The sequence below is a fragment of the Podarcis melisellensis genome (assembly GCF_964234715.1).
Source record: "Podarcis melisellensis genome assembly, chromosome: 17".
NCBI classification, from domain to species: domain Eukaryota; kingdom Metazoa; phylum Chordata; class Lepidosauria; order Squamata; family Lacertidae; genus Podarcis; species Podarcis melisellensis.
The window spans coordinates 8498030-8510415 of record NC_138534.1 but is presented as its reverse complement, the minus strand read 5'-3'; the positions used below and the strand labels follow the sequence as shown (position 1 = coordinate 8510415).

The window sequence follows — 12386 nt, the reverse complement described above, 5'->3', positions numbered from 1 at the left end:
GCAGACCATGTGATTTATGTACCAGTGGCAAGTCTGCATCTGCACAAGCACATTTGATGTGCTAAATCTACAAAGCTATACAGCTGAAAGAGGTGTGGTGCAGTGACTACAGAATGCTGGATTAAGACTGGGAAGATCGAGAGTGGGATCACCCCTCAGCTGCGAATCTCACTTGATTCCCTTGGGCCAGTCCCCATCTCTCAGGGCCAACTGTCATCTCTCTGCCTAACCAAACTTAACGAGGGCTGTCACGGGGATGAAAAGGGAAGTGGAAGGGGCGGGAGAAAGATATATAATAATGTACATAATTTTATGTTTAATTTCTTTTTAATGATTTGTTCCTATGCTTTTAGCAATTTTTGTAAGATGCCTTGAGTCCTATCACAGATGATGATGATGACGTACGCTGCCTTGAACTCATTAGAGCAGGGGTGTCCAATCTTTTTTCAAAGGGGGCCAGATTTGATATTTGAAGCAATGAACATGTGTGAAGACCGACCAAACAGCTTTGTTTGGTCAAAAAAAGTTGTTGAGCTTTTTTTAGGATTTTACCCCAGGAAATAAACTGACACAGGGGCTGGATTAAACCGACCGCAAAAATCGACATGCCTGCATTAGAGGAAACATGGTATACAAATGCAATAAAGGAGATAACATGTTAACATTTTAAGCTGTAAACGTGCAGGGTTCAAAATGAGCAGGGCGCCGAGCGTATTTTGCACCTAAAGATTCTTCATTTGCAAGCACCTCAAAAAGTATGGCTGCCATTTTTTTGCGCCTGGCTAACACTCAAGGATTACTGAAATGTATGTGCTTTGAAGCCTCAAAGTATATTTCAGGATAGGCAATATGTTAAGGAGTTTAACAATAAAGAGTAGAGTGTGTACCAATATTTTTATTGTCAACACCAAATTAAACATGTATTAACAATTTCTGTTAAAATGTGATATTAACAATGTGTCTCTTATGTGAATTGCATATTAGTTCATGTTTATCAAAATAACAAAAAATGTTGCCGACCCCCCAAAAGGCGACTAGATATTCTGTTTTGGCACCCGCAACCCAGGTCCCAGGAGCCATTTGGCTCTTAGCTTTTCTATCCCAGTTTTTAAGACTGTCATGTGCAGAGACCCCAAAAGAAAGCAAGACAACCTAACATATGGATAATAAATATTATGACTAATAGGTGCTCCGTCTCTCTCAATTCCCTTCCTTGGCTACAGAGCTGAAGCTGTCTCCCACAGGAACTCGCTAAGGAACAGCTATTTGAAACTCCTCTCTCTGAACCAATTATTTTCCATGGGAAAAATGGAACTCCCCTCCCTATCTCTAGCAAAAAAACCCCAAACCACAATCAAACAAATAACTTACACACTAGACTAGTAAAAGAAAGAAAGAAAGAAAGAAAGAAAGAAAGAAAGAAAGAAAGAAAGAAGAAGAAAGAAAGAAAGAAATGTGGTCAAAGGCAGGGAAAACTTTAGATAGCGAATTATCTTCAGTGCAGAGAGTCACTTGTGAAAATTACAGCTAGACAGCACTCTAGAAATTGGAATTAAAAGATCCAGTTTTTCTTGCTTACATGAGGCATTGCTATAGACACCCTTGTTTGAGACAAAACTGCTTTCAGTACCATTTGGCACAGCCCCATTCTCCCCTACATTTTAACCATGTGTTAGGTCAGGTATGAGGAAGAAAGTCTGAAATTAAAACACACACACACACACACACCCCTTTACCCAACTGTCAACACAAACAAAATAAAGGAACAGCAACTACTGCCAGGAAGGCAGCTGCATTTATAAGAAATGCCATCATGCAGGGAGGAAACGCTTTCATGTCTAGAGATGGTTTGCATTTTTTGGTAATCGAGACAAATACTCACAGCTTCTTGGGTGCGATCTACCCGGAAGAATCTGCCTAAGTGAATCACTTTTTTTATGGCATAAAACTTAGCAGTGAAGAAATCGGGGGCGGATTAGACAACCCCACATTCCAGTACGACTCTGAACTCTCTTTCCTTTTCCTTACAAGGAATTGAGACCCTGCCACATACCGTATTTTTTGCTCCATAAGACGCACCTGACCATAAGACGCACCTAGTTTTTAGAGGAAAACAAGAAAAAAAAAATTCTGAACGAAACAGTGGATGTATGATTTTTGTGGTTCACACTGTGGCCACAGACATATGATGTGATTTGATGGTGAGTTTGAGGTAGCCCAATGCAAAAATCCTGAGGATCCTTGTGGATTCGTGCTTTGTAAACATGTTTTTGCGCCATTGTGACCCGACGAAACAATGGATGCGTGTTTTTTTGGTGCAGGCTGTAGCCATGGACATGCTATGTGATCTGATGGAGAATTTGGGGTGACCCAATGCAAAAATCCTGAGGATACATGTGCTTTTACCTCCCCCCCTCCCAGGCAGCCTCCTTTATCTCTAGAGTCCCTTATATTCCCTTTCCGATCGCTTGCTGATCAGTGGCTTTGTTTCAAGACCCCCCTTCCCTCTTTCTATAAAAAAAGAGCAATTCGGCTCCAGGGACCACGAATTCGCTCCATAAGACGCACAGACATTTCCCCTTACTTTTTAGAAGGAAAAAAGTGTGTCTTATGGAGCAAAAAATACATTATTCCTGCTCATCAGCTGCAGCTTTGTTAATTGCAGCCCAATCCTATGCATGTTGCGTGTTAAAGGAGATTCTCTCAAGTGCATATACGACTAAGCACGACTCAGACTATACCTCTTTTTTTCTTATATTCTCCCTTGAAGCCAGATTGGGCCCACCAGTTCAAACTGAGACAGGAGAACCGGGGCCAAAGAGGTCAAATTCCCCCTCAGATAGGGAACTTAATCCTAATCTCACAATACCCTGGGTGTAATACAGTGGTACCTTGGTCTACGAACAGTCCTGTTAACGAACTATTTGGGAAACGAACTCCGCAAAACCGGAAGGAAGTGTTCCGGTCAGCGAACTTTGCCTCGGAAGCCGAATGTGCTCCACTGCTGGTGGAAGGGCTCCAGCCACGGGAAGCCTTGCTGCAGGCCCCATTCCACCCCTGAAGCCGTGGAAGACTATCATCAGTTCAGGTAAGAAAAAAAAAATCACATTTTCTTTTTTTAAAAAACCATCAATACCTTCTTATTTATTTTATAGTACAGTACATTGCTTTTATTTTATGGATCAATGGTATCGTTAGATAGTAAAATTCATGTTAAATTTCTGTTTTAGGGGTTGTTTTTCATCGTCTGGAACGGATTAACCTATTTTCCATTACTTTCTATGGGAAAGCACGCCTCCGTTTAAGAACGCTTTGGTTTAAGAACGGATTAAGTTCGTAAACCGAGGTACCATTGTATAGCTACTTGAACACTCAGCATATGAGTTGCTTCTCTGCCACCCTTGTATTTAGCATCTAGCTTGATAAAGAGTTCTGTAGAACCTAGAAGCTTGCATGCTGTCTTGTGACATTACCACACTATGATTTCTGGATTTCTTATGTGCCAACACTGTACCTTGTGACTCATTTAAAAAGCTATGCAATTCAGAACAACTTGATGAACACAATTTTGCTAGCATCACATTAAAAATAAGATCGCAGAGTGCGTGGGTAAAATTTGGTACAAATTCAAATGTTTATGTGAAAAAACTGACACACATTTTGACATGATCCACCTTTTTCTGAAATGTGAACTGAGCATCATTTACCACCCCCCCCAAAAAAAATTCAGTGTGCCCCCACCGCCTTTCCGTATACCCACTGAAACTTCCAAATACAGTACTAGCAGTTAATGTTTGTTAATGACCAGGCAGAGGGCCTTCTCGGTAGTGGCGCCTGCCCTGTGGAACGCCCTCCCATCAGATGTCAAGGAAATAAACACCTATCTGACTTTTAGAAGACATCTGAAGGCAGGCCTGTTTAGGGAAGTTTGTAATGTTTGAAGTTTTGTTCTGTTTTTATTGTTCTGTTGGGAGCCGCCCAGAGTGGCTGGGGAAACCCAGGGAGATGGGAGGCTTATAAATAATAAAATGATGATGATGATGATGAATGGTTTTTCCAGTTAAATAGAATCCAAAACAAGGTACAGGTTCAGCATCCATCATAAACAGAACGCTGAGTATTGATTAGATAGATTTTAGCAATATCAATCTTTATGAATTCTTAATTTGCATTACATAAATATTTCTTTAAAATCATTTTGAGGGAACCATTTAGGCCAGGGATCAGCAACCTTTTTCAGCCATGGGCCGGTCCACAGTCCCTCAGACCATGTGGTAGGCTGGACTATATTTTTTGGGGTATGTGGAAAATAAATGAATTCCTATGCCCCACAAATAACCCAGAGATGCATTTTAAATAAAAGGACTCATTCTACTCATGTAAAAACACACTGATTCCCAGACCATCCGCAGGCCGGATTTAGAAGGCGACTGGGCCGGATCCGGCCCATGGGCCTTAGGTTGCCTACCCCTGCTTTAGGCAATACCCACTTATAAGCAGCAGCACATATGCTGCGTCACTTCAGAGAAGCTACAAGAGGTTCCTTCAAGAGAGATGAAATGGGAGGTGCAGCGATAGCAGAGGAACATGCTAAAGAAAACAGACACCACCTCACCCAACATAAACAGCCCTGGCTAGATTTGCAAACAGTGGAACTGTTTGATCCTACCCAATTCACCAATCTAAACACCGTCCCTTTTTAAGCTCCAAAGCCTTGCAAGTCCTTAGCTAAAGGTTAACAAAAAATACCCTGGACCACACCCAGAGACATCGGGCGGAATAGCCTGAACAACGGACAACACGTTAAATATATCTGCGCAGAAGCAACTCGGCAATCAGTATAGGCTTCTACACACACACACACACACACACACACACACACCATTTCAAAGAGAAGTTCCAATCCATCCTGCAACTAAGGACAAAACTATATGTTATGCTGGTAAACATGTACTTGCCAGTTAATGTTAATGAAAGGGCAGAGGGGAGGCTCAATGTGCAGAAAGGTGCTTACAACTTTGCACGGCTGCCAGATCTCCCCTAAAAGTCCCCCCACCCTCCACCTGCTTTTGCTGGTTTCCCTCCTCTCCAAGCAAGCTTCTTCTGATCTTTGAGTCAAACAAGACTGTGGGACAAACAGTAAACAGCCACGTGGGGCAACTTGCAGAGGAGAATCTGGTTAAACACCCCATCCTATCTATTACCGTATTTTTCGCCCCATAGGACTCACTTTTCCCCCTCCAAAAATGAAGGGGAAATGTGTGTGCGTCCTATGGGGCGAATGCAGGCTTTCGCGGAAGCCTGGAGAGCGAGAGGCATCGGTGCGCACCGACCCCTCTCGCTCTCCAGGCTTCAGGAAGCTATCCACAAGCCTTGCAAGCCTGGCGGGAGTTCCCGCAGGCTCACAAGGCTTGTGGGCAGCAGCCTGCAGCCCCAGCGAGTGTCCGTAAGCCTTGGGCGCAGCAGCCACGGCGGGGGAATAATTTTTTTTAATTCATTCCCCCCCCAAAAAAAAAACCGAGGTGCGTCCTATGGGCCGGTACGCCCTATAGGACGAAAAATACGGTAATTCTTCCTTCCAAAAAAACCCCTCCATCTCCTTCAGATTAGTGTTGAGGGCGATGCAGTTTTCAGTACATGGATGGTTATTGCTTGCTTGCTTGTTGTTGTTGTTGTTGTTGTTGTTGTTCTGTATTTTATGTTTTCATACTGTAAACCACCCTGTGATCTTTGGATGAAGGGTGGTATATAAATTTAATAAATAAACAATAAATAATACAGTGGTACCTCGGGTTACATACACTTCAGGTTACATACGCTTCAGGTTACAGACTCTGCTAACCCAGAAATAGTGCTTCAGGTTAAGAACTTTGCTTCAGGATGAGAACAGAAATTGGGCTCCAGCGGCAGCGGGAGGCCCCATTAGCTAAAGTGGTCTCCAGGTTGAGAACAGTTTCAGGTTAAGTACGGATCTCCGGAACGAATTAAGTACTTAACCTGAGGTACCACTGTAGTTCTATCACACAGCTCATCCCAATGATTAAACATCAGCATCCCCATTAAACAAAAGGGAATTATCCCTTCAGATACAAAGTAGAGACTTTTATGTCATCAACATTGTATTATGCATATTGTCTTATTTAGATGATGTTAGCCGCTCTGAGCCTGGCTTTGGCTGGGGAGAGCGGGATACAAATAAATTTTTATTATTATTATTATTATTATTAAGATGTACATAAAAGAGCATAGGAATCAACCGATGCTTGTGCCCCCTCCCCCCCCGCTTTTTGGGCAGAGTACAAAATAAGACACATCCTGCAACATTGGAAGGTGAGGGGGAATCGGTTCCATGAATCTGCCACAAGTTTTTGAAAAGCACCCCGGAGTTTGATTTATTATACAGAGAGCATGACCACACGGGAAAAATCAGGGCGATCGGATTGCCAACTGCTACAGTCAAATGAGTATAGACCATCGCTATTTTGCTGCGCGTACAGATGGTGTACATTAATATGAAAAGACATGGCCAATCTGTAGCTTCCCAGCAGTTTGTACAGCAGCATGTTCTACACACACAGTTTTGCATGCTGTTTCTGACATGCAAGTGCTACCTGCACAGGTAATTCATTAAATGAGAATCAGACTCTAGGCAAAGAATAAGCAGCCCCCAACTAAATCTACGGATTGAGAGACAACAAACTCAGGCACCCAGTGGAAGGTTTCACTAATGGCAACATTCTGAATTAATTGTGGCCTAGCAACCATAGACTGCATGATTCCAGCTTGTACATTGCCCCTTTTGACCCTAGACATGGTAGAGAACCCAGGAGACCCAGAAAATTGGCCAAGTTAAGCTATGCAGATGTAGAAGTATGCAGATCAATTTTACCGGTGGAAATGGTTAGACTGAATTTTGAGGGTATTTAAATATTCCTTCCCCTGTCGAGGGCACTCAACTGTTGCCCATGCAAGGGCAGAAGCCAGAAATAGCCTCCTCTACTCATGCAACCAGGCTAAAGTTAATCTCTGAACTAACTAGATTAGACACAGAAGCTTTGCTGGAGGGGTGAGAAAGACACCTTCGGATCCTGTATCTTCCACATGCACACAAGCAAAAACCTAAACCAGGTGCAAGAGAAAGCACTGGTCCTTCCAGAAACCCAGAACGTGCTTCACAGCACATGAAATAAGGGCTGCAAGAAAGAAGCAAAAACAAGAGCCCCTTTTGAGCAATTGGCAAGAGAAACAGAAAAGTCAAAATACAGACCAAAAATAAGGGGCCTGACATTACTAATACTCCCAACCTCTCTTGGATGTGTTCAGGATCAATCATCACCTTTAATCCATGAAAAAGTAATCAGGGAAGGGCCTTCTACCAAATATACTCTCCAAACCTATTAAGTATAAAGTGCATATACCCAACACTTTTTCTTCTTGGGAAACTATGTTTTGAACTGGGTACAAAGGTCTTACCCTCTGTGAAGCTCTAGAACAGAGCAAGCTACAAATAAAATTCTCCCAAACTCTTTTCTCCAGCTCACTTTGCACCACCAGCAATTTTGCCTTACATGAAAGTCTCTTTCACTGCTATTTAAAATCATTACTATATTCCTGTTCTACCCCAAAGCAGATTAAGGGACATTTCTGTTGCTGCCTGTTTAAAGCAACAGTGTTTGTTTCCCCCCCTTCCTCAGCTCCTGATTGAAGTCTCTACCCTGTTTTTCTTTATGCAATAGCTACACATTCTGCCCACCTTTGGCTATCCTTCACCATAGCTTACCTGGGAAGATGAAGTGGAGATTAAATCACATGTACCTGTACATAGAAGTTGATGGTGCCTTAAGGGCCTCATTGTGAGAAGCTGAATTTGCTCCCAAATAAGTTTTCATGAGCCAACACATATTCTAGATCAGAAGAAGGCAAAATGAAGACCACAGTCCAATTGACCAAAGGCCAATTTCCTCGGGCTTGCTGATCAGAAACTCGGCGGTTCGAATCCCCACGACGGGGTGAGCTCCCGTTGCTCGGTCCCCGTTCCTGCCAACCTAGCAGTTCGAAAGCACGAAGTGCAAGTAGATAAATAGGTACCGCTCTGGCGGGAAAGTAAATGGTGTTTCCGTGCGCTGCTCTGGTTCGCCAGAAGCAGCTTAGTCATGCTGGCCACATGACCCGGAAGCTGTACGCCGTCTCCCTCGGCCAATAAAGCGGGATGAGCACCACAACCCCAGAGTTGTCCACGGCTGGACCTCACGGTCAGGGGTCCCTTTACCGATCAAAGAATACTGGACTATGTAGACATTGGTTCACTACATCAAGGGTGAGTAAAAGGACGGTCTTGATCTACTGGCAGATTTGCAGTAGATTGATCTACTGGGAGATTTGCAGTAGATTAAACAATTGGCACCACGACAAACAGCAGCAGTAACAAAATGAATCCTCACTCCCTCATATTGCCAAAATGAAGAAATTCAGGGAAGCCAGGAGAGGGTTAGTGTGTGCAAGGACTGTACACTCAGTTCAGTTCTGGTACCCAAAATAAATTCCTGGGCTCAGAATCCTTTAGTTCTTCTATGTATCTGTCTTTTGTACCAGACTCCAGGTGGTGAATATCAGAAGTCTGGTAAAAACAAAGTAAATTCTGAAAGTTTGCTCACTCCCTACAGTAAGTATTGCACGTCTCATGTTCTTAGCAGGAGAGCCTCCTCAGCATCACTTGATATATATCAATTAGGCTTTCAGCTGCTAACAGACCCAGAGTACGCAGTCTGCCTTGCTTCATGCATTTAACCCGTATTGGTGGACCACGTAATGATTAAAACAGACCACGTAAGACTAAAGTCAGGCCACCTTTATTCCAGATTAATTCGAAGCACAAAATGGTACAGTCTGGCAAAATTAACACTCTTTGGGTTTTGCATTCATTAAAATGGGCCAGGATTAGAATTCATACTTTACCCACAAATTACATTATTTGGCCTCCCTGATTTTAAGTACAGCAGGACAGTTAAAAGGTATTGAGGGATGTGTATACATGAGCGTTTTGCATATACAGTGGTGCCCCGCAAGACGAACGCCTCGCAAGACGGAAAACCCGCTAGACGAAAGGGTTTTCCGTTTTGGAGGCGCTTCGCAAAACGAATTTCCCTATGGGGTTGCTTCGCAAGACGAAAAAATCTTGTGAGTCCCCGTGGTTTCCCCCCGCTTTTTTCACCCTTTTCCTAAGCCGCTAAGCCGCTTAACAGCTGATCCACTGATCGCTAGAAGCTGCTAGACCGCTGTAGCGCTAATCCACTAAGCTGTCAATGGGCTCGCTTCGCAAGACGAAAAAACCGCTAGACGAAGAGAATCGTGGAACAGATTCTTTTCGTCTTGCGAGGCACCACTGTACATATAGCCCATGCACTCCAAGTGGCTGTTTAGGGCAAAGGTCCCCAAACTGTGGTTGGCAGACCGCTAGTGACCTATAAGCTTCATTCAGGTGGTTTGCAATGTGTCTGTGTTTTTAAGGTTGTTGAAGAAGAAGAAGAAGAAGAAGAAGAAGAAGAAGAAGAAGAAGAAGAAGAGGAGGAGGAGGAGGAGGAGTTTGGATTTGATACCCCTAAGGAGTCTCAAAGCGGCTAACATTCTCCTTTCCCTTCCTCCCCCACAACAAACGCTCTGTAAGGTGAGTGGGGCTGAGAGACTTCAGAGAAGTGTGACTAGCCCAAGGTCACCCAGCAGCTGCATGTGGAGGAGCGGGGAAGCGAACCCGGTTCACCAGATTACGAGTCTACTGCTCTTAACCACTACACCACACTGGTTGAACACCAGATACGGCACATCCATTTCTTATATTGTATTGTAGTACAAAATGCAACAAAGAAAAGAAGGAATAAATAAATAAATAAATAAATAAATATACAATTAAAAACCACACAGCATCTAGCACAGCATATTACAACTGGGACAACAGGCAGAAAAAATAACATTAAGTGGTCCGCCAAGACCCTCAGCAATTTTTAAATGGTCCATGAGGGGAAAAGTTTGGGACCCACTGAGTTAGGGGCATCTTCTCACAAGCAGTAAAGCAGCACATAATGGAAGATGTATGCTTTCAAATGATATACAGAGGCCAAGGGACCATTAGGACAACCCTGGTTTGCAGCTTGTCTGGTTTTTGCCCCAGGTGAAGCCTCCAAAGGGGCGCCATTGAGGCTCTCATAGCCTGTGTGTGTGTATGCAAATATGCATGGGTGGGGTGCTAAACGGGGTCTTTGTCTTGGGTGAAATAAAGCCAATTTCGTCCCTGGGAAAGAGCTAAACCACAAGCCCAGGTTCAGGTAACACACTAAGCCAAACTACAGCTTAAATTTAACTTAAAACTTAACATGCTTGCTTGTTATGTGTGAATGAGGACAATATCACAGAGGATATTAGGACATCCAGCTCTTAAATCACAACTCAGGTGTTCCCAATCTGAGAGCTGCACCCCAATATGCAAAAGTGCAACAGCAGAGCCAAAATATGATAGGCTAGCACAGTAAAACATGCAGCTCACTTACTCAGGATAAAGCGGTAGACAAAGGGTTTCTTGCCCATCTAATTATCAAGCGTAAGAAGCCAGAACCAGGAAAAAATATATACTTAGAGAGCAGTGGAGAGTCTGCTATGGGTACAGCTACAGCTTTAAATATTGAAGATCATTAATGTGAAAGCCCCTCCTCTTGCTTTCAGGTGGTCTTATCTACCTGGCCAAATTAAAGTTAGTCTGTGTTAATACAGTGTCTAACGACCCAGGGATAATATTGGTTTCTCTCTCTCTCTCTCTCTCTCTCTCTCTCTCTCTCTCTCTCACACACACACACACACACAGAATAACATCCCTTTTCTCAGCCAAGGGGCAAAGGGAGGGAGGAAAGCAACAGGGTCACCGAAAGAGAAGAAAACGGAACGCAACAAGGCGGCAGAGAAATGGAGAGAGCCCAGGACAAGTTGCAACCAGAGTAGTATTAGCAACCATCAGGAAAAGAGGGGGAGGCAGGCACTGAAGCGGGGACACACACACACACACACACACACACGACTGAACTCTGACACGAGGGAGAAAACTCTGAGTTTCGGGTGGGAGCTGGAGAAGAGGGCGGAGAAACGCGCTTTAAATCAAGTCTGGGGAATCATGGAGAAGCCCAACCCTTGAGTGGAGAGACCAAGTGATCGGACATGGAGGGAGGGGAGAGAGGGAGATAAGGACTGGAGGGGGGAGAATATGGGCTGCCTCCGGGCAAAACCCAAGGGGGAAGGGGCGGCCGCGCGCTTCCTTACCCAGAGCTCCGTGCCCCAGTCCATGCTGGCAGCGCCGTCGCCGTGCGCCCTCGCTCCGTGCGCCAAGGCCCACCCGGAGCCCGATCCGCCGCCTCCGCCGCCGCTCCCGTCCCGGGGAGTCCCGCTCCTCCCGCCCGTCCAGCCTCCAGCGCCTGCCCGGGACACTCCCCGCTCCGGCCCCGGCCCTTAAAGGCGCAGGCAGGGCTCAGCGCAGCCCGACGAGCGCCGGCATTCCCCGGCTTGGCACGGGGCGCGTCTCCCTCTGGCTTCCGAGGGTTTGATTGATGCCGAGGCGAAGGCCGCCCGCCCGTCTTCCCCTCCCCCGAAAAGGGATCAACAGGCGGAGCCGAGGCGCGCCGCTCTTCCCAGGAAGCCGCCGCCGCCGCCGCCGCCGCCGCCCTCCTTCCCCCGCGCAATGGGCGAAGGGTTTCCTCTCGCGTCAGGCTCCGCGATCGCTCGCGCGCGCGCTTCCTTGGAACCGGGCTGAGCTCGCCGCGCGGGGAATCTCTCGGCGCGGGCGCTCGGGATCCGGCCCGCTGGACTCGGTGGGGGATGCGCCGTCGGTGAAGGTGGGCGGCGCTGGGGTGGATCTTCTCTTGCTTTGACCCAAGAGAGGAAAACGCGTCTCGATCTCGGGTGGGACGGAGGGCGCGCTCAGCGTCGCGGCTCCACGCCGGACTTTGCTTCGCCTCCAAGGATGGAGTCCATGTGGCTGCGTCCCCCGCGTGGTTGCTAAGGGAGCCCGGGCAGCGTTCGCAGGAAGGCTATTTGCAGTCCCACGTGCCTGCGCCAATCCGTAGGGTGGCTCCTTACCAGACGTGACAAGCAGTCACGTGAAGCCTCACGGCTCCCAGAGAAGTGCTCCGTAAGCCAGTGTTTCCCAACCTTGTGCCTCCAGCTGTTTTTGAACTACAATTCCCATCATCCCTGACCACTGGTCTTGCTAGCTAGGGATGATGGGAGTTGTAGGCCAAAAACATCTGGAGGCACAAGGTTGGGAAACACTGCCGTAAGCCACTGACGTGTGGTATGAAACGATTCCAGTCCCATTCACCCCGAGAAGAGCAACCCCAAGGCCGGCCCAA

At 46.0% G+C, this 12386-nt stretch overlaps 1 protein-coding gene across 1 annotated transcript in view; it reads right to left on the bottom strand.

Moving 5' to 3' along the window:
* The window catches only part of TRIP10 (thyroid hormone receptor interactor 10), an 84817-nt gene extending 73194 nt beyond the window's left edge, over window positions 1-11623 (bottom strand). The window contains exon 1 of the mRNA XM_081895001.1: window positions 11302-11623. Within this exon, the coding sequence (XP_081751127.1) occupies window positions 11302-11325 (24 nt within the window). The 5' untranslated portion in view covers window positions 11326-11623. The remainder of the gene's footprint in view (window positions 1-11301) is intronic.
* Between the last annotated feature and the right edge of the window lie 763 nt (window positions 11624-12386).